Source organism: Mobula hypostoma, chromosome 4 (assembly GCF_963921235.1).
Source record: "Mobula hypostoma chromosome 4, sMobHyp1.1, whole genome shotgun sequence".
NCBI classification, from domain to species: Eukaryota; Metazoa; Chordata; class Chondrichthyes; order Myliobatiformes; family Myliobatidae; genus Mobula; species Mobula hypostoma.
In genome coordinates, this window is record NC_086100.1 from 69,877,970 (window position 1) to 69,901,584 (window position 23,615).

Here is a 23,615-nt window from a genome sequence, read left to right on the forward strand (position 1 = left end):
TTCGCTCATTTCCCTTTTCTTAAAGGGGAACTGCACTCGCAACACAGGTGTGCAGTCCAGGGTCCCCCGATTTCTAAGGATCAATAGATATTTAAAGGTTTTAAAACGATGTCGCTTATTGACTTATCCATGACTGTGTCTGTGGATTTCAGTTCAATAGGAATATTTAATGATTCCGTTCAGAGCTGCCTGCAAAGAGTCGCCTCTTATCAATGCCATCTTAGGAGTATACAGTCTTTTGTTAGCTATGTTGCCTCCATGAAGCCTTTACTGGTTAGAGAATCATAGAACACTACATGCAATCCATGCCAAACTGTTATTCTGCCTAATTCTATTGACCCACAGTGGACCATAGTCTCCATAACTCCACTCTCCATGTATTTATTCAAACTTCTGTTAAGTGTTGCAATAGAACTCACTTTCAGCACTTCCTCTGGCAGCTCATTCCACACTGTCACCACCTTCCGGTGAAGAAGTTCCTCCTAATCATTTTACCTTTCACCCTTAACCCATGACCTCTAGTACTAGTCTCACCCAAACTCAATAGAAAAAGCCTGCATGCTTTATCCTATCTATACCACTGATAAATTTTTATGCCTCTTTCAAATCTCCCCTTATTCTCTGATTCTTCAGGGAGTAAACTCTCCTACGCTTCAGGATTGCAGTTGTGAATTTCCAGTTTAAGATGGTGCTATTGAAGATGTACAACAGCTTACTAGTAAATCAATAAGGCAAGAGATTCGACTAAAAATATTACCTACAAGATAATTTCTGAAGAAAATTGTGGTGATCTATCACAGCAGACAGTGAGAAAGCAGGTGGGGACGGGGCTGGTACAGGGATTGAGCCATGCTGGGGCATTGTGAAGCACAACCTGTTCAGACAGGGGTAGCAGATGGAAATTGTGTTGCTATTGGAGATGGAGTGAACAATTCGGAAAGGAGTCAATGCGGAAGAGTTTCAGTGCCTATTCACCTAACCTGGGTGTGAGGTTGGATCGCTCCCAGTGCCGAGCCAATTTGGTGAGATCGAGAGTGGCGTTGCAAGCATATCGGGGTGCCGGGAGCCAGTTCCTACAATATGGCACTCAGTGCTTGGATAATTTAAATGCCGGCCCAGATAGATGGAGGTGAGCATCAGACTGATTTCACTCATTGTCCCACGAATGTTTATTCCTTTCTTCATGGCGCCAAGGCTGTGAACTGATCTGGCTGCTGTGTGTTTCTGCCCCACTGGTGTGATGAGCTGGGCACCATGCTTGGGCCTACTCCGACTGCTCTGGAAGTGGATCCGGAACTCCATCTGCTTCGGGATGCTGTTGGCTTGTTTCTATTGTTTGCATGATTTATGTGTGTTTTTTTTCCTCTCTTTCTCTGTGCTGTGGTTTTTTTGTCTTCTTATTGGGTTATTTGGGCCCCTTGCTTTGTGGCTGCCTGTAAGCAGACAAATTTCAAGGTGTATAATTTATGCAATCTTTGATAATAAATGTGCTTTGAATCTTGAATCTTTGAATCTGTTCAACCTTTCCCTATAACTCAGATCCTCAAGTTCTGGCAATCTCCTTGAAAACCTTCCCAGTACTATTTCAATCGCTTTAATAAATTTCCTGTAGAAAGGTGAACGGAACACTACTTCAGATCTGGTCTCACCAATGTCTTATATAACTTTAAAGGAAGTTGGGATATGCACTCGCAGGTTCCTCTGTTCTAGCACAATTTTCAGTGCCCCATTCACTGTGTATGCCTTGCCCTGGTGCAATACCTCACACTTACGAGGGGTGATTGACAAGTTTGTGGCCTAAGGTAGAAGGAGTCAATTTTAGAAAACCTAGCTCATTTATTTTTCAACATAGTCCCTTCCTACATTTACACACTTAGTCCAGCAGTCGTGGAGCATACGGATCCCTTCTTTGTAGAAGTCGGCATCTTGGACCTCCAAAAAGTGGTCCACCAAGGGTGATTGATAAGTTTGTGGCCTACGGTAGAAGGAGATCAGTTATTAACTTCAACTTTCTGCATAATCACTCAAAGAGTTGAACTGCATGTGCATGTAACAGGAGCTGTATAACTCATCTCCTTGTACCTTAGGCCACAAACTTATCAATCACCCCTGCTCTGGACCACTTACTGGAGGTCCAAAATACCGCCTTCAACGAAAAAAATATCCGTATGCTCCACGACCGCTGGACTAAGTGTGTAAATGTAGGAGGGGACTATGCTGAAAAATAAATCTGCTAGGTTTTCTAAAGTTGACTCCTTCTACCATAGGCCACAAACTTATTAATCACCCCTCATATCTGCATTACATTCCATCTGCCATTTTCAACCCACTTTCTCAGCTTGCTCAGATCATACTACAATTTTGGACAGGCTTCCTCACTATCCACTACCTCCTCAATCTTGGTGTCATTTGCAGATTTGTTGATCCACTTTACCACCACCTCATCCTGATTGCCAAAAGACTGTACCTTTATGACCAGCCTCCCATATGGAACTCTGTCAAAGGCTTTGCTAAAGTCCATGTAGACAACATCTACCTCCTTTCCTTCATCAGCTTTCCTTTAAGAATCATTACATAATTGGTACTGGTGATTTTTTTTTAAATTACAGCTTTTAAATTAAGTCTTTTGCTCAAGGTAACACAGATTGATTTCTGGAAACCTCACTGTCCATCCTTCCTCCCAGCAGCACATACTGTAGACACAATCCATGTTTAAGAGATGTAGACTAACTTTAAGTAGCTACCAGCCATATTGTGTGCAATCTATGAGCAATGTGATTCTTAGAGTATCCATCACAAATTTTGGATGTTATCTCTATCAGAAACAATTGTCAGAATCTCTTGTCTCCTCTCAGCACCGACAGAAATTACACTCTTTGTTTTTGAGATTAAAAGGAATATAATTGAAAAGATATTATAACACTGGCATAATAAGTGTGGAATTATATTTCATTCAATTAACATTCATAAAGGACCTCTGTCCTACAGGGGTTGTCCTACAGATATGACAACAGCATAAAGTACTTTTGTATTAAAATGGATCCAGAATGCAATACCAAAGAAAGTATCATATTTTCATGAGTTATCCAGTTTTCTATTTCTCCTTGTACTATGATTTTGCTGCAACCTTCTAAATGAGATATGCACTTTTATTAAACAAACTAGTGTTTGATTCAACACACACAAAATGCTGGAGGAACTAAGCAAATCAGGCAGCATCCATGAAAATGAATAAACAGTTGACGTTTCGGGCTGAGACATTTCTTCGGGACTGGAAAGGAAGGGGGAGACATCAGAATAAAAAAAGTGGGGGGTGTGGGGGAAGGAGGATAGCTAGAAGATGATAGATGAATCCTGGTGGATAGGAAAGGTAAAGGGCTGGAGAGGAAGGAATCTGATAGGAAAGGAGAGTGGACCATGAGAGAAAGTGAACATGCAGGGGCTCCAGGGGGAGGTGATAGGCAACTGAGAAAAGGTAAGAGGCCAGAGTGGGAAATAGAAGAAGAGGGAAGGATGGGTGGGAAGTTTTTTTTACTGGAAGGCCATCAAGGTGGAAGCTACACAGACTGAATATCAGAGAATAGAAATTAAAATGGTTGGGCACTGGGAAATTACGCTTTTGGCACATGTTCATTTTCCATCTATGTAGTTTCTAATCTGATGGCATGGTCATCGATTTCTCCTTTTCGATGAAAAGTTATCCCTCTTTCTCCCATGCTGCACTCTCCTCTCTTATCAGATTCCTTCCTCTCCAGCTCTTTACCTTTCCCACTCACCTGGCTTCACCTATCATCTTCTCGCTATCCTCCTTCCCCCTCCACCCACCTTTTTATTCTGGCATCTTCTCCCTTCCTTTTCATTCCTGATGAAGAGTCACTGCCCAAGAAGCCCACTGTTTATTCATTTTCATAGCTGCTGCCTGACCGGCTTGAGTTCCTCCAGCATTTTGTGTGTATTGCTTTGGATTTCCAGCATCTGCAGAATTTCCTGTGTTTAGTATTTGATTCAGTCATTTAATTTTGCAATTAAAATTATTTTATTATCCTGATATTAAATTGTAAAATTATTAGTGTTAACACTGGGTGGTTATATGTTTTTGAATCTCCAGTTTTTCTTTGGTTTTATCAGTATGAGATGATTTTGAAATCAAGCTAAGGAATTTCTGGGACTGAAAGTTTAAGCATTTCCCTAAGAGTTTAGCCATATGTGTTTCAGAGCTGCTTGGATGATAGTGTGTCCATATATGATCACGATTATTCATGGAAACGTGTTTCTTCTTTGAAAGTTTCTAGTGATAATCATGATCATATACAAACATATTACCATCCAAGCAGCCCTGAAGCACAAATGCTGTTGCTCAAGGTTACTAGCTAGGAAAAGTTCAAGGTATTTTCCTGACAGGAAACCCTTTTAAAGTACTAGTAAGATTTATTTCATTCGTATATAATTAAATCTGATGTATATTTCTTACTCTATTTTTCTGTTCAGTGGTTATGATGATGTACAATAATTATGCCTCAAATCTATAAAGCCAGTTTACGTTCCATTCAAATCAATGGATTGGTAAAGGATCAGCTTCCATAATGGGGAGATAACCCTTCCACCTGATCATTGCCCAACCACTGATATTGGGTAAAACTCCTCTAGCGATAGTCAGCTATTGTCACAGTCAGAGAAGCCAGTTGCATAGGAGCCATTGCTAGTCAGTTTATCGGAAGCAGTATGAAATGAGAAACAAAACCAAAAGCCTGTCTATCTACTCCAAGATTGAAGGTGACATTCAAGATCTCTTTAAAAGAAAGCAGTGAACTCTCCTAGCAAACATTCCCTCACTGACTGTCAAAATTAACGATTAACTGATCATTCACCCATCTGTTTGTCGGCTTTTATTGTGAGCTTCTGCCCACATAGGCGCAGCAGACAGCATCATTCATTGTGAGCCAAATTGTGACTTTGTACAAGTGAGGAGATAAATACCAGTAGGAATATTTCTCTGAAGAATTGAATTACAATCCTTATATCTGACTCTGGTCAAAACTGAAATGGATACTTGCTGGAGCTACAGATTTTTGAAACTAAATGGCCTTTTCCTTTTGTCATAAAGCGTGGCTTTTGTGCTCAGTTGGAAAGGACAGCATGCATAGCCGATCTTAAAGAAAGATGTCCATGCAGACTTGAGATTTCTGTGCAACACAAAATTAAAATGCTGGAGGAACTCAGTAGGCCAAGCAGCATCTTTGGAAAAGAGTAAACAGTCCACGTTTCGGGCCGAGACACTTCATCAGAACTGGAATAAAAAGATGAGAAGTCAGAGTAAAAAGGTGCTGGGGGGAGAGGGGAGGAAGAAATACAAGGTAGTAGGTGATAGGTGAAACTGGGAGATGGGAAGGGATGAAGTAAAGAACTGGGTAGTCAATTAGTGCAAGAGATAAATGGCTGGAGAAGGAGGAATCTGATGGGAGAGGACAAAATGCCATGGAAGAAAGGGAAGGGGGAGGAGCACCAGCGGTAGGTGATGGGCAGGTACAGAGATAAACTGAGAGAGGGAAATGGGAGTGAGCAGTGATGAGGCCATTACCAGAAGTTTGAGAAATCAATGCTCATGCCATCAGGTTGGAGGCTACCCAGTTGGAATATAAGGTGTTGCTCCTGCAACCTGAGTGTGGCCTCATCATTGAAGTAGAGGAGGCCATGGACTGACATGTCAGAATGAGAATGGGAAGTAGAATTAAAATTGGTGGCCACTGGAAGATCCCACTTTTTCTGGTGGACAGAGCATAGGTGCTCATCGAAGTGGTCTCTCAATCTATGTTGGGTCACATCAGGAACACCAGTTACAGTAGATGACCCGAACGGACTCACAGGTGAAGTGTCACCTCACCTGGAAGGACTATTTGGGACAATAAATGGTAGTGAGAGAGGAGGTGTAGGGGCAGGTGTAGAACTTGTTCCGCTTGCAAGGGTAAGTGCCAGAAGAGAGATCAGTGGGAGGGATGAATGGACAAGGGAGTCATATAGCGAGTAATCCCTGCTATAGACAGAAAGTGTGGTGGAGGAAAAGATATGCTTGGGGGTGGGATCCCGTTGGAGGTGGCGGAAGTTACGGAGAAATACGTGCTGGACTTGGAGGCTGGTGGGGTGGAAGGTCAGGACAAGAAGAACCCTATCCCTGGTGGGGTGGTGGGAGGATGCGATGAGGGCAGATGTGCGCAAAATAGAAAAGATGCGGGTGAGGGCAGCATTGATGGTGGAGGAAGGGAGGCCCCTTTCTTGGAAAAAGGAGGCCACCTCCTTAGTTCTGGGATGAAAAGCCTCGTCCTAAGAGCATATGCGGTGGAGACAGAACAATTGAGAGAAGGGGATGGCATTTTTACAAGTAACAGGGTGGGAAGAGGTATAGTCCAGGTAACTGTGAGAATCAGTGAGTTTATAAAATATATCAGTAGATAAGCTGCCTCCAGAGATGGAGACAGAGAGATCAATAAAGAGGAGGGAGGTCACAAACAAGAGAAAATCTGCAAGTGCTGAAACTCAAAGCAACACACACAAAATGCTGGAGGCACTCAGCAGGCCGGGCAGCATCTATGCAAAAGAGTACATTCAATATCTTGGGCCGAGACCCCTTAGCAAGCCTGGAGAAAAAAAGATGAGGAGTCAGAGGATAGAAGGTGTAGGAGGGGAGGGAGAAACATAAGGTGATAGGTGAAACCTGGAGGGGGAGGGGAGAAATAAAGAGTTGGAGTCGATTGGTGAAAGAGATACAGGGCTAGAGAAAGGTGAAATCTAATAGGAGAGGACAGAAGACCCTGGAAGAAACAAAAAGGGTGGGGGGGGGGAGGAGAACCAGAGATGGGCAGGCAAGGAGAAAAGGTGAGAGAGGGAAAAGGGGATGGGGAATGGTGAGGTGGCGATGGGTCAGTCACCAGAATTTCGAGATATCAATGTTCATGCCATCAGGTTGGAAGCTACCCAGATGGAATACAAGGTGTTGTCCTCCAAACTGAGAGTAGTCTCATCGCGACAGTAGAGTTGGCCATGGATAAACATATCGGAATGGGAATGGGAAGTGGAATTAAAATGGGTGGCCACTGGGAAATCCAGCTTTTTCTAGTGGATGGAGCATAGATGCTCAGTGAAGCGGTCTCACCGATATACAGGAGGTCACACCAAGAGCGTTGGATAGAGTAGATGACCCCAGCAAACTCACAGGTGAAGTGTCTCCTCACCTGGAAGGACTGTCTGGGGCCTCTGTGGTATGGACAAGCCTGTTTTCTCTATGTTACCAGCAGGTTTTAGTTTAAGATCTTTAAGTTCCCGTAGCTTTTATGTCAGTTGGCTGAAGGGGCTGCTGTTGGATTAAAGAATTTCAATAGAAAGGAAGGAAAAAGTGACATAATTGTGTAACATACTTAGTGTGAAATATGGGGTTAAAGTACAAATAGGACAAGGAAAGAACCCAAAAATGTTATCAAATGTATTATATAAAGGATGTTTAAAAAATAATTATTGTCATATTTGGAACTCCTTTAACAGAATATTACAAATGAATCATTACACACAAACACAATAGCACCTCTCCCACTCTGCCACTTGCAAGGATGCTGTTCTGTTCTCTTCGTTCCTCTACCTCTGCTGCTTCTGTTCCCATGACACAGCTTTCCTTTCCAGGATATCTGAGATGCCCTCTTTTCTCAGAAAATGAAGTTTTCAGGTCTTCTCCCCACAGCTATTGAAGCAGTTCTCGTCTACATCTCTTCTGTTTCCTGCATGTCAGCCCTCATGCCATTCTCTGCCTCCCCTCCCCTGATATGAAGACCTATTAGAATTCCCCTTGTCTTTGCCCACCACCCCATGAGCTTCCATATCCAATATATCCACAACTTCTGCCATCTCTAATGCGATACCACCAGCAGGCACATTTTGCACCCCCTCCCCGCTTTCCGCAGGGATTACTTCCTCAGTGACTCAGTTATCTGCTTGTCCTGCCTCTCCAGGTGCATATCCTTACAGCTGTATTATCTTACCTGGCCCAATAACCCTTCTCTTTCCCCTCCCAAACCTTTTCTCAATCTCTCCAGCATCCACACCTTCCTCCCTGTGTTTACTGTTCTCACCGCTTTCGCTTTATTCCATGGTCCACTGTCCTATCAGATTCCACCTTCTTCATTCCCTTGTCACAACCACCTATCAACTCCCAGATTTTTTCATCATGGCCACTACACCCCTCTCCCTCTTTCATCTGGATCCACCTCTCAATAGTCCACTCTTGCTCCATCCCTTTCCCTCAGCTTTTTATATTGACCATCTCCCTTCTTTCGTTCCTGTCCTGAAGAACTCTTGACCTAAAGAGTCCATTTCCCTCCATATATGCTATCTAATCCAAGTTCCTCCAGTTTTTTGTGTGGTGTTTCAGGCTTCAACATCTGCAGTATCTCTTGTGAACCACAAAATTAGTTTTCTTCCAGGAAGAATTATGATTTTGTGCATGATAAATTTTAAAAAACTGATTCGCAGTATCATGCAATGAGCATCCCATTCAGATATTTTATAATCTGTCCAGTCTGTAAAATGCTTTGTTTTGCAGAAGGTACTGGACTTGATGTGCTTCATGTAATCCAAATGGCAAAAGTATTTTGGAGGGCAAGGATCACTGGTAGATGATAGGCCATAGGTATGAGCCACTTTTTAAATACCCTTCAATTACCCTTCTCCACAATTTAGCATAGGTTGTGCTGACATATTTAAGACAATGTTAAATCACATCAGAGACATCAACCTTTGCAAAAAGGTGCCTCACATGATGTGGGAGATAGACCAAATTTTCCAGAGTCTTGGCATAAATCCTCGTAGTCTGAGGGTAATGTGGTGCAAGGGTGGCATGTTTGTGGAGAATCTTTGTTTTGCAGATGCTAAGTGTGAAGCGTATCCTTTAGTATACTTCAGTGAAGTGCTTAATGATGGCTTGGAGCCTGGCATTGGAAATGTACTGCCAATGTTGTGTTCCCTAAACCCTCCTAGTAAAAGAATGAGCAACCAATTTTACCTAACATCACCAGCACTGAGGCCACAGTATTTGCCCAATACTAGACTCTTGAAACATTCTGAGCTTGTCAAGGAAGTGATTACCAAATGGGCAGAGAAAAAAATATTCAAGGACGTTTGCAGAGCCTCTTTGAAGAAACACAACACTGACTCCTGGCAATCAAAGTAGAGAAGCAGAATTTCAGATAGTGCAGAGAGCATTGAGCTATTCATTGGAAGCATACAAATGTCAAGAGCTGAACATTATCTCACCAAATACTCACCTAATCCCAGGGGCACATCATGCCCCACCTGAGGATGAGTGTATGGTTTCCACATTGACCTCCTCAGCTGCCTCAGAACCTGCAAAACTGGAGTTGGAGAAAGCTATCCTTAATCCCAAGGAACTGCAGAAGGGATGAGAAATAAGATGAGGGAAATAGAGGAGACTGAGCGATTAGAAGAAGAAGAGGAAGACCGGAACCAGCTAATCTGGTTTACCTATTGTTGAATTGCAGATTCCTTCTCCATTGTCCTGGTCTTGGCCTGGGATCTCCCTCACTGTTGCCCTAGGCAAAGGTTCTCCCTGAATAACCAAGCTTTTACTGCATCTAACATTACTGTTCATTCATTAATTTTGTTTGATTAAGGTTGCAGCAGACTGCAAAATAATACCGCCTATAAATGAAAATTGAATTCCTGACCGCAGTATCAAATTCCATATTAGAATGCAGGAATGCCCGAATTGCTAACATTTACATAATGTCACATTAGTGAATATTGAAAGTTTTGCCATAATTGACAACCATAAAATCTGGCCTGTTCCCGAAGCATCGTGTCTTTTGTTTGTTCTAGTGAAAATAACTCTTAAAGAGTAGAAATCTTTTGAGCATTTAAAAATCACTATATAAAATCACTCTGTATGACTGTGTGGCTAGGCACAGCTCAAATACCATCTATAAATTTGCTGACAATACATCCATTGTTGGTAGAATCTCAGGTGGTGACAAAAGGGGGTATAGAAGTGAGATATGCTGACTAGTGGAATGGTGCCGCAGCAACAACCTGGTACTCAACATCAGTAAGACGAAAGCTGATTGTGGACTTCAGAAAGGGTAAGACAAAGAAACACGTACCAATCCTCAGAGGGAGCAGAAGTGGAGAGAGTGAGCAGTTTCAAGTTCCTTGATGTCAACATCACTGAGGGTCTAACCTGGTCCCAACATATTGATGTAGTTATAAAGAAGGCAAGACAGCAGCTATACTTCATTAGGAGTTTGAAGTGATTTGGCATGTCAACAAATACACTCAAAAACTTCTATAGTTGTACTGTGGAGAGCATTCTGACAGGCTGCATCACTGTCTGGTATGGAGGGGCTACTGCACAGGACCAAAAGAAGCTGCAGAAGGTTATAAATCTAGTCATCTCCATCTTGGGTACTAGCCTACAAAGTACGCAGGACATCTTTAGGGAGCGGTGTCTCAGAAAGGCAGTGTCCATTATTAAGGACCTCCAGCACCCAGGGCATGCCCTTTCCTCACTGTTACCATCAGGTAGGAGATACAGAAGCCTGAAGGCACACACTCAGCGATTCAGGAACAGCTTCTTTCCCTCTGCCATCCAATTCCTAAATGGACATTGAATCTTTGGACACTACCTCACTTTTTTTAATGTATAGTATTTCTATTTTTGCACTTTTTAAAAATCTATTCAGTATATGTAATTGATTTACTTGTTTATTTATTATTATTATTGTTTTTATTTTATTTATTATTTTTTCTCTGCTAGATTATGTATTGCATTGTATTGCTGCTGCTGCTAAGTTAACAAATTTCACATCATAAACTTGATTCTGATTCTGTGTCACAAAAAACTGTGGGTCAATTGTTTAAGAAAAATAACAAGATGGCTTGAGTTGCAAAACTAGATTGAGGTGCTTTTATCTCGTTTGTACTTCAAAACAAGACAAAAACTGGGAAAAAAAAACTATATATATAGCTACCCTCAGACTAAACACAAAAGAAAACTAAACCCAAAGCCTTGGTAACCTGAGGCTTATAACTGCTAAGCCCCTTCCCCTAGACCAACCAAAAGCTAATTAACTCAATTATCCAATTAAAGATGGTATCCTCCACCATCAGCACACCTGTGCAGGTTGCTGCTGCCTCTATATGAGACAGCTCCATGCAGCAGCTCTGGTTCAGACCCAGTCACTATTTATGCTGGGGATGAGTGTTTTACCGAATGCGCCATGTGCCGTCCGTAGTCAGTGTCGAGCCTTCGTCACATTCTGATTCAAATAAATTATTATATATAAATACATTTAATGTATTATAAGCTACAATAAATTAACTTAAGCTGCACGCAGAAATTGCTGGATTCAAATAAAAAAATAGGCATCCATTAGTCTCGTGACACCATGGATTTGTGCCTTGGAAGGTTTCCAGGGCGCAGCCCTGGGCAAGGCTGTATGGAAGACCAGCAGTCGCCCATGCTGCAAGTCTCCCCTCTCCACGCCACCGACGTTGTCCAAGGGAAGGGCATTAGGACCCATACAGCTTGGCACCGGTGTCTTCTCAGAGTACTGTGTGGTGAAGTGCTGGATGAACTCAGAGGAAAGAAACAGTTGACATTTTAAGCCTCGTCCCTTCAATGAGACTGGAAAGAAAGATGGCAGAAGCCATAATGAGAAAGTAAGGGGAGGGGAAGGAGTACAAGCTGGCAGGTGATAGGCGAGTCAGGTTAGGGGGAAGGTGGGGGTGGTTCGGTGAGGGGGAGGATGTGAGAAGCTACGGGAAAAGGTGGAAGAGGGTAAGGACTGAAGAAGAAAGAATCTGATAGGAGAGGACAGCGGAACATAGGGAAGGAGGTCAGGAACTAGAGGTTGCCTCCCTCTATCCCACTGTCCCCTTCTATCAAATTTTAAATATACATAAAACTTACAATCATTTTCATTTGGCTGAACTGGAAAAAGTATAACTTATGGTCAATATTAAATGAACCTAAGTTAACACTGTTGTCTAATTCCTTTCATTTATTGACGTGTGATGAGTTTTAATTGGGCCATTGTCCTAGATATTAAAGAACAATAACTCTCTTTTACGGGCAACTTTCTTTCACCAAACATGGCACGATCCCTCAGACAATCCATGTCTGATGGCATGTTTGAGGGATAAATATTGACAAGACATACTGTTACTTATGTGAATAGTGCCATGGGATCTTCTACAAACATTTAGGATCATGAGTAAGGGCTTTATCTCACATCACAGCTCAATAACAGCTGCTTCAGAAGAGCACCTCCATCATGACACTGCATTGAAATGTCAACCAAATTAAATACACTGATATCTGGGGTGTAGTTTCATACAGCAGACAGCTTGTGTCATGAGGGCTGATTCATTGTTTATCTTCAAAGGAAATAGTATCTCGTTCTGAGGCCATAAAAGTGGCAGGCACCATGTAATAAGTAGTGTGGTCTGGACTGTTTTAACCATCTTAATGGTTATCTTATTTTCCTCCATTTTTTTTTACCTAGATCATTGCCAGTCTCACAAGAGTGGCTAAATAGATATCCAATCATGATGCATAAGATGTAACAAAGATGTAAGATAGAATAGGCAGTCTGTGTAGTCCAGTGATCTTTACTTGTGTGTGTTATTTTCACACATTCACATGCTGTCCAGTACCATTGGACTAAGAGGCAAACATAACCCTAGAAATACCAGGGGCAGGGTTTAGAATTAGGGCAGAAAAATATGGACATCAAGAACTTTGGTCAATATATAAAGGGACCTACTAGAAAACTAGAAGGAGTGCAACACTGTACCTCCCCCGAGGAATGAGGTTATGCAAGTGGTAATTTTGGGTCCATTTTTAAATAGTTCGGGAGAGGATACAGATGGTGCACAGTTTAAAGCGTGAACTGGGACAAACTCAGATTCTAGGCTGGATCTTACAGTGATTGACTGGGTGAAATTGTTTCTGGGGAAAGGAGTATCTGCCAAGTGGGAAGCCTTTAAAAGTGTGATGTTAAGACTTCAGGACCAGCATGCCCTTATTAGTGTAGAGGACAAGGCTGGCAGGTTCAGGGACTACTAGATGATGAAAGATATTGAGGCCAGTTTAGTAAAAAGGAAAGCCAACATACCAAGTAATTAACTGGGAACTAGTGAATTTCTTGATGAATATAATAAGAAAAGGAGTAAATAGAGAGAGAAATTAGGAAGACAAAAAAGGGATATCAGAAGGATCTGATGGGCAAGGTGAAGTAAAATCCCAAGAGGTTCTGTAGGAGTAAAAGGTTAAAGAATAAAAAGTTAGCTGAGAAAAGAATAATTCTCTTAAAGATCAGCAAAGTTGCCTCTGTGTGGAAGCAAAGAAAATGGGTGAGATTAGGATTTGGGGAGTTATGATGCAGTTATAGGCAACACGGAGTATTGTGTACAGTTTTCATCATCCTGTTATAGGAAAGATGTTACTAAACTAATAAAGATTTTATTCCCTGGTACATAGGAAATTGAAGGGTGACCTGATGGAAATATACAAGATCATGAGGGAAATGGACAAGGTGAAAGGACATCGCCTTTGTCGCAGGGAAAGCACATTCTAAAAACCTGAGAGCATAGGTTTAAGATTAGAGATGAGAAGCTCAAGGACAGTTTCCTCACATAACAGAGTTGCATGTTTAGAATGAGCCGCTGTAAGTATTGCAAACGCAAGAAAATCTGCAGATGCTGGAAATCTAACATACAAAATGCTGGAGGAACTCAGCAGGCCAGGCAACATCTATGGAAAAGAGTAAACAGTCAATGTTTCGGGCTGAGATCCTGCATCAGGCTCATGAAGGGTCTCGGCCCAAAACATTGACTATTTAATCTTTCCCATAGATGCTAACTAGCCTGCTGACTTTCTCCAGCATTTTGTGTGTGTTGCAATAAATATTGGGTGAGGTAGACATCTTAACAACATTTAAAAGTCATCTAAATAAGTACATGGAGAGGAGAGGTTTAGAGGACTATGGGCCAAACACAGGCAGATGGAACTTACTCACTGGGCAACACAGTTGGCATGGCCAAGTTGGGCTGCAGGGCCAGTTTCTATGCTGTATAACTCAGACTCTAAGACCATTCCATCCCATGGAAACCTGAGTTGATTAATTTTGAATTAGAGTTACACAAGACAGAAATATCAGCTTATCTTCAGCTTATCCCTCCACTTGCAACCAAGGTGTCTTCCTGAGCTAATGACATCACCTACGTTTGGCCTCTATCTCTCAAATGTTTTCCAGTGCATGTACTGTACTTGTCCAAGTGTCTTTTAAATATCTTTCCAAATAAACTAGATACAAGGAAGTGTTTAAGTGCAACAAGGAAAAGGACAAGTAACTTTACAAAGAGATGAATTTTGAATATGGAGTTTGAATTCTCATTTTGTTGCCATTTTTGCGCAGGGGATTGATATTCTTGTTGCTGTTGGTGCAACTTGTTTGTTTTTTTTTTGCATGTTGGGAGGTGGGGGTTGATGTTTTTCTTTGAATGGGTTCCATGGTTTTCTTTGTTTCATGGCTGTCTATGGAGAAGATGAGTCTCAGGGCTGTATGCTGCAAACACACTTTGATAATAAATGTAGTTTGAATCCTTTTAATATATGTTAAATATATGCTACTATATTGTGTGTAAGTCAGGGTGGCTGCGTTTGGATTAATTGATTCTTTTCATAGTCATGAAAACAGCGTCTGCTTTTTCCGTTACTTTGTCACCATTTTAGGTGTTTATGTAACAGTTTTAAATACTGTATTATTTGGTAATATATTAATAATCATTTACTACAGAACTATTTCAGTAGAATTAAGAAATGTCGCAATTGTTCTAAATAAATCACTGACATTGAGCAAAATAACTCTCTCGGAAGAGCCACTTAATGTAATGGTCAGCATTTTAAGCTGAGGAAGTAAGAAGGCTAAAAAAGCATATTTCAGACAAATATATTCAGTCTAAAACTTGAGCTAGTGGCAAGAAATTCTTATCCATGGCAAAGATAGTAAGGCATTGGTTATTAAGAAAGAAAATTGAGCTTTAATTACACTTGCATTTAATCAACATTAATTATTTTAATTCTTTTATCTTTAGGTGGGGAAATTTTAAAGCCTCAATTTGCCCAGTTTTTCCATGGTAGCCTTGCAGGTTTATCTATTCGTCCAGGCAAGATTGAGAGTCAGAAAGTTATCTCCTGCTTGCAGACCTGCAAAGAAGGTTTGGATATTAATTCCTTGGAGAGCCTCGGCAGAGAAATCAAGGTGAGGGATTACAGTGACTCACTCCTATGCTGATGGATATGTTTCTATTAATTTTCATCATTGATCACTAAAGGTTAGTGTTTGTAGAATAATATTGATAATGGTAAGTGCTGGAAGCCCTGAAAAATCTAATTACGTTGTTCGTATTGACAAATAATGTCTTTATATTAATTTGCATTAAAAGGTATTTTTGTCAAACCCTTCCATATTTCAAAGTAATAATTCGAGCACCAGCTTGTTTGCAGAGTTATACAGAATTGTTCCAAGTTCACAGAGACTCTAGGTGAAACCAACAATTGTCCTATTTTGTGTAATATCTAGTTAAAAATGGAAATTTTATTTCACTGATACTTTAAATTGATACAACTCTTAAGAATTATACACAGTAATAAATTCATTTTGTTCTCTTTTGGTAGTTTCACTTTAATCCTGCCCAGTCAATCTTGGTCATGGAAGGGGAGGACATTGACACTATAAATCGAGCAATGCAGTCAGTAGCATATATTAACTCAAGACAATTTCCAACTCCTGGTATTCGACGCTACGCAGTATCCAGCCAAGTGCAGTAAGTTAATTGTAAACTGTACTCAAAATCAGCTTTGTTTTAGTCAGGGCCATTCAGCAAAGGCCATTTTGAGTGCCATCCTTTCATCCACACAAAGTTGGGATGTATTCTTCTTTGTAACATACGTCCTCGTGCTAAACCAACCCGAGAACACATTATACTCGGCCCAATATTGTGCATTGAGAGGGGATTAGTTAATTATTTCAAAGCCCCTAAAATCATTATCTAAATGAATTTTACAATTTTACAATATAATTAAAGACTGTACTTAAAGACAAAGTATATAATTGAGCAAATGAATATGGCAGGGCAAAAGGTTATCTTATTATGAAGAAGAACTGGGAAAAGGATTAAGGAAGGGAAAAACTATGATAAAGGGAAGACTATGATAAAGCTAGCTGTAAGTATGCAAGCAAATGGTATGAATTCCTGAAGGTATTTGAAGTGACCATTGGTCAAACAGAAAGTGAGTGAGGAATTGATATTATAAAACAAGGAAATAGCAGCTGAAACAATAATATGTTTTGTATCCATTTTTATCTTGAAGGTTCCAAGTAAATTGCAAAAATAGCTGTAAATCAGGAAGAGGAAGGGAGAGAGAAACTTTGGGAAATTGTAATCACCAGGGGAAGTTCTTGGAGCTTTGGTCTACCAGTCCTTGGATACTGATCTGACTAATGAGATATTTGATGCATTAGTTTTAACTTTCCAAATTGCCCTAGATTTAGTGATGGTAGGAGGAGAGTATAAGTAACTCCTTGATTTAAAAATGGAAGATACGTTTGTAGAAAGCAAGTTTTTGCATACAAGTAAAGTTAATGCTTATCATATGAAAAATGTCTACAGTTATTATTAAAGATGTTATAGAAGATCAATTAGAAAATTTCAAGTAGTTAGGCACAGTCAAGTTTTGTGAAAGGGAAATAATATTTTATCAATTTATTGGAGTTATTTGAAGAAGTAAGGTGCTATGGGATAGAGAGAACTGATGAATGTCCTACTTTTAGATTTCCAAAAGACATTTGATAAAGTGCTTCAACACAGGTTGTTGCACAGGCGTAAATTATATCATTTTAGCATAAATAGAAGATTGGCTGCCTAACAAGAAACAGGGTGTAAGCAGAAATGGAACATCTGCTAAAAAGATATAACAACTGGTATTCCACAGGGATCAGTGATAAGGCTCAAGTTTTTACAGTTTATATAAATGACTGGAATCAAGGCACCGAAGATTCAGTTTCCAATTTTGCTGATAATACAAAAATAGGTAGGAAAGTGTGTTGTGATAAGAGCTTAAATACATTACAATGCAAAATCATTAAATTAACAGAGAAAGCTCTGAAAATAGAGTAATATGTAAGGAAATGAGGAATTATTCATTTTAGGAGGAAAAACAAGAAAAACAAAAGTATAATATATTAGTTTTGAAACATCACAAAGCTCTGATCTGGATGTCTTAGTGTATGATTTGCAGAAGACTAGTATACAGATACAACAAGTAATTAGGGAAGCCAACAAGACATTGTTCTCTATCCGTTATTGCCAGGACAATTGAGGTTATGCTGCTGCAAATTAGGGCATTGGTGAGACCTTATCTAGACATATTGGACCCCTGTTTAAGGAAGGATGCTAATGTGTTGAAGTGGTTTCTTGCACAGACTGCCATGCAGAACTAATGTTACAATCTGATAAACCAGAGTAGCTTTGAACAGCCAAGTAATCTACTCTTTTATTTAGATGTGACTTTCTAATTAAGATTTCTACTGGTTCTTATCATGGATTTCAATAATTTTCTCGCCACTGAAATTAAGCTAATTGGCTTGCAAGTGGTACAATATTACCAGTTCTCCAAGTCTTGCAAGATCTCCTAAAGCCAGAAAGGAATGAAAAATTGTATTCAAGCCTTCTATCATTTTCTCCCTTGATTTTTTACACCCTGTGATATCTTTTATCTGGGTTTGGTGACTTATCTATTTATAAAGATGATAAACCTCTTTATAACTCCTCTTTCATTGTGTTTATCTCTTGCAATTTTTCCATAACACTGGGTTCTTGCTCTGTTGTGAAGACTGTCACAAAATATTGGTATTGGTTTATTGGTATTAGATCATTATTCTCATCCCAGCTATGGGTAAATAGCCCCACCACCTTGTGGGCGGCCTTGGGAGAGATGAAGGCTATGGGATTAACCCCTAATCCGGAGTGGAACCCCTAAAGCGGCTGGACATCATTGAACATCTTTCCGGCACTCCTGCAGCCAAGCTGGTGCCAAATGTATTGCTTCATATTCTTTCTTTTGGACTATACTGGTGAGGCTGAGAGGAGGATCTTGACGACTGGGCATCTCAGGATCTCCATACCTTCTGCCCAGGCTCGTGATGATGATCATTGTCACCCATTGTCCTTCGAGAGGGACGGATACCAAGATACAGTGAAAAGCTGTCCTGTATACTGTTTACAAAAATCAAACCATTACACAGTGCATTGAACTAAAATAAGATAAAATAATAGTAAAGCAGAAAAAGTATAAAAGCTACGGAAAAGTGCAGTGCAGGTAACTAACATGCAAAATCATACAAAGTAGATTGTGAGGACAAGTGTGCATCCTATTGTACAAAAGGGCCATTCAAGAGTCTGATAACAGTGGGAGAGAAGATATCCCTGTGCTTGGCAGTAAATGCTTCCAGGCTTTTGTATCTTCTGCTTGATGGGAAAGGGGAGAAGAGATAATGTTTGGGGTGGGTGGGATCTTTGATTTATACTGACTGTTTTACTAAGTCAGTAGGTCGTGGAGACAGTATCCACAGAGGGGAGGCTGGTTCCTGAAAGTGCTCAGCTGTGTCCACAACTCTCTGCAGTTCGTTGTGGTCATCTGCAGAGCGGTTGTTATTACAAGCCATTATGCCTCCAAACAGAATCCATCAATAAAAATTGGTAAGTGTTAACCGGGCATTCCAAATTTCTTGAGCCTCCTGTGGAAGTAGAGGTGTTGGTGAGCTTTCTTGGTTGTGGCATCAATGTGGTTAGACCAGGACAGGCTATTGGTGATGTTCACACCTGGGATCTTGGAAGATTTCAACCCTCTCAACCTCAATAGCAATTATGTAGACAGGAGCTTGTGTCTCCCACCTTTTTTTGAAGTCAATGACCAGCTCGTTTTCTTGAGAAATGTGATCCTTACGCACAACCATCCACAAGTTACCTTTTTGTTACAATGGGTACCGTTCCACTTAGTATTTGCTTGTTTTTTTGTACATTTATGAAACATCTTTGGATTGTATTTGCCAAGATCTTTCATGTAGTGTACTTCCTTTCCTTTCCTAACTTCTCTTTGATTAAATTAGTTACACTTTATTTGCTTTCCCAGGGCTAAGTGCTTGATGTGTCCCAGAATGCTTCTCTTTTGTGCCTTATCTTCTTACATGAGGATTGTCTGAAACCCCTTTTGAAATGTCTGTCTTGCTCTGACTGTGACTTACCTCCAAGTTTGGTAAATCAGTCCTGCCTGGCTTTGAGTTTGAGATATTGCCGTCTGTCTACTGATAAATGAAATCTATTGATAACGAACTTTATGGTGAAAGTAATACTGACTTAAAATAATGTAAAAGCAAAGCTTTGCTTTCACCATTGCTAACTTAAACCAGTGCATCGTGGCCTTTTTATTGTTAAGCTCATGCATGTAATCAGAAAATGAGATCCTAGAAAACGATAAATCTTTGTCACATTCATTTCTCTGGAAATGGAAAAGTACAGAAACCTGCATATAAGAGATTTCAAAGGAGTAAATGAGTTGGGAAAATGTGCCTCCAGATTAATAACCAGGGTAGTTGGAAAGATTTTTATCTCAAGATCATCACTGCTGTGCGAAGCAACTATTTATAAATATAATTGACTTCTCCAGTGACTCATGCTTTTGACTGTAACATAGCCAATGTTCGCTGAGGTTTTGCTTATCTCCTAAGGTGTTTCGGTGAGGACACTTGCATCAATGTCCCAGATATCGATGGATACATAGTGGTCCTTCAACCTGTTGAACCAAAGATTACCATTAGCGGATTGGATCATTTTTCCAGACCAGCATCGGAGTTCGAAAGCAACAGAGGCGTGGTTCTATTTCCTGGCCTCAGGATCATTAGCACTGTTAGAAGAGGGGGACGTGAAGATGGCAAAGGTTGGTTGATTTCACATTTTAGTAACAGAACTATGTCAAAGAAGGGAGGCAAAATTCTCCCAAAAAGGTGGAAAATTTGAAAAAATCAATTAAACCAAGTGAATAGCTCTGAAACACCAGCATAGGTTTTATTAAATTTATATTTTAACAACCCTCAACTTACAAACTTCAGTCATTTGATAATAATTTTCTGATAATTAAATTTCCTAGTTATAATATATTGAAGATGCAACATAAATAAAAATGTAATGTTATTTCAGGGTTGTTCTCTTCAGACTTCTATTTATTTTCTTTTAATTTATTTCAAAGAACTAGAAGTTACCAATCTGTTGTCCAAACAGGTATTGAAGCAGCAATCCAAACTCGAGGATTAGTGACTATAGCTTCTCTGGGGATTTGTGTCAATTGGAAGGTGAATTAGATTTCAATATCACATTTTATTTGTGATACCTATTTGCCCTTCTGTTTTATCCCATTCTTCTCAGCATCTAGTATTCTACTCTGACTTTCTTTACCTGAGGAAGGCCAAGTTCTCAAAGGATCAGCTAGCTGCCCCCCCCCCCCACAAAGAGAAGATTAAGAATTAGCTGAGATTAATCCTGGATTGAATTGTAAATTAAATAACATACTAAAGGAGGTACAATCTTCCACATAGGCAAGGTGATAGAGGAAATAAGTAACTTGTCTCCTTACTTTAACACATGATAACATAAGAAATACAAGCAAACTGGCATATAAAAGGACCAAAGTATGAATGTTAAAGTAATTGACTTGTGCTATTGGTATAAGCAAAGGAGAGAAACAGTATTATCATTAGCAAAGAGAGAGAGAAGGACATTGCTGATTTGACTGTTGTCTGACAGTGTGTGACAATTATTAGAAAAGTTTCCTGGATATGAGACTAAAATTCTACTATTGAAGAAATGTACATAGTTAACAATTAAGATGTTAAAAATAACATCAGATAAAAGCTTACAGTTGCCCTAGTGCCCTGGCCAATATTTACCCTTGATTTCATGGTATAAGTCTACTCTCCGATGTTTAGTGTCTTTGATGTGTGCTTGAGTAAGCTGTACTGTGTAAAGGCTGATTTATACTTCTGCGTCAAATTGACACCGTAGGTACGGCATAGTCACAAACCCTATGCAGTGTCTACGCGGATCCGTACGTCATAGCCTGATGCGCACCTCTCCCATGTGTCATGGCAACACAGACCGCAACAACTGTGATTGGTTCGCTTGGTAACATCGCACTTCCTCCTACGCTGCAATAGCTTCCCATTGGGCGACTGAAGGGCAGGGAAGGAACTCTGGCTGCAATGCTTTCCATAAAGCTTTACAGAACTCCGAAATTATGGAGGACACATTTTGCTTTTACAAAATCAGACGCTCGCTTTATACTTGTTTATCCCGAGAAAGACTACCATGACCATGAAGCCTTGCAAGGGCAGGTGTGTGCGCATGCGTGATGTGCGCGAATTGCAGAGTGAAGCAGACACACCAATGCAGAAGTATAAATGCTCGCAACAGTGTTACCCACTTGCGTAGGCTACAGCGCAAGCTTGACGCACAAGTATAAATCAGCCTTAAGTCAGGAGTCAGCTGGAACCGTGCTCCTTTACTGATATTAATAAGGTCTATGTTGGTTCTTGATCTTACTGAGCTGAGTGACCAGTCCATGTTCTTTACTACCACATCATTCATTTAATTGTTTCTGCTGACTTTCATTACAAAGGTAAGTTCAGGTAAGGGATTTTTTACCTATTTTTCTGCAGCATAATATCTTTGTTTCTATAGTTCAGTGTATTTTAAATAAAGCTATTACCTTTTATTGTGAATTACTTTGTAATTTAAAAGAAAACGTTTACATCCATGGCTGGTTGGATAGGGCAGGACATGCTACATTATCTCATCAGCAAATTCATCTTTGAGCTAGTTGGTGAAATTTTTCCTCCTGTCGTGATGGTAATCACTGTTGATTGTCGAGTACAGTGGGATACCTTTGTATGAAAGACCAATATAGATATACCTTCTTTCTTTTGGTAAGTGTCTCAATTTTGCCCTTGATAGGCTGATACAGAACTTAGAAAGTGTGCGTGGGTCAGCACAGTGTGAGGATATAGATAATGTTATGCATTTGAGGTATAAAATGAAAAGACCATAATGTGAGTTATGAACCATGGTCATCATTAGTATCGCTCTGGCAGAGAAATGTTATGAGCTCTTCCACCCAAATGGATATATTTCAGCTTAATGTGAAATTCTATCCAACCAGCCTGGGTAAGAACTGAAGAGTCAACCAACTGAATAAAAACAATTTGCTGTCCAAGGAGAGGTCGGTATTTTAGGACTTTTATGCCTGGATATTACTGCTTAAGCACCTATCAGATGAAATATAGCGTATGTGATACTGGCCTTGCTGTTTAAGGTGGTACCTTTTAGGATTATATCAGGTGATTAACATGATATAGTTGCTGTTCAAAATTGTATAGTTGCCTCTGTGGAAAAGGCCCAAATGAGAAACTGTCCTCACACCACAAGCTCTTCCATTTCACAAAGTATGTTGTTGTTAATCAGTCACTATATTTCAGCATCTTGGTGAGAAATACTGAGAGAATGTGCAGGAAATATCATGCAGTCAAAGAAGTCCACAGAAGAGCAAGTAGAGAAACCTGGGCCACTGGATTTCCAGTGAAAGACCTTGCCTGAAAAAAGCAGACCATGGAAAGAAGTGTTCACAGTGAATATTTAACTGGACATGGCAAATAATACAAAAAAAAAACATTATTGTGGCACATTGGTTACAAGGAGAAAGTTATGAATCAAACCATGAAGCCATCAAATGAGGCTTTTGGAATTCCCTATCCCAGAGGTTCACTCGTTAGCTTATTCAATACAGAAATTGGCAGTTTTGAGCTTTTGGGAAAATGGGGTTAAGGACAAATGTGGCAATGAGGTAAATGATCAACTGTGATCATAGTGAATGACAGTGAGGATCTAGACACACTGCATTTTGTTTATTGCCACAACTGAGCTACAGCAGAAACAATCTCACTGGCTTCCCAAACAGCCTTGGATCACCTGGACAATAGTAATACCTACGTCAGACTACTGTTTATTAATTATAGCTCAGTGTTTAACACAATCATCTCTCAGTTCTCATCAACAAGCTGCAAATGCTGGGCCTCTATACTTCCCTCTGCACCTGGATCCTTGACTTCCTCACCAGGAGGCCACAATCTGTGCAGATTGGAAATAATATCGCCTCCTCGCTGACAATCAACAGTGACGTGCCTCAAAGATGTCTGCTTAGCCCACTGCTCTCCGTTCTCTACACCCACAATTGTGTGGCTCAGCACAGCTCAAATGACATCTGTAAATTTTCCGACAACACAATTATTGTTGGCAGAATTTCAGATGGTGTCATGGTGGCATACAGGTGCAAGATAGATCAGCTGGTTGAATGGTGTCACAACAACAACCTTGCACTCAATATCAGTAAGACCAAGGAACCGATTGTGGAAGGGGAAGTTGATGGAACACACACCAGGTTCTCATCA

The 23,615-nt window shown here is 40.3% G+C and overlaps 1 protein-coding gene across 2 annotated transcripts in view; it reads left to right on the plus strand.

Annotated features, from left to right (window-relative positions):
- The window catches only part of clstn2a (calsyntenin 2a), a 572,678-nt gene that overhangs the window by 518,170 nt on the left and 30,893 nt on the right, over window positions 1–23,615 (plus strand). For both annotated transcript variants that reach the window (XM_063045919.1, XM_063045920.1), the window contains 3 exons: window positions 15,154–15,320; window positions 15,737–15,885; window positions 19,848–20,056. In XM_063045919.1, the coding sequence (XP_062901989.1) occupies window positions 15,154–15,320; window positions 15,737–15,885; window positions 19,848–20,056 (525 nt within the window). The remainder of the gene's footprint in view (window positions 1–15,153; window positions 15,321–15,736; window positions 15,886–19,847; window positions 20,057–23,615) is intronic.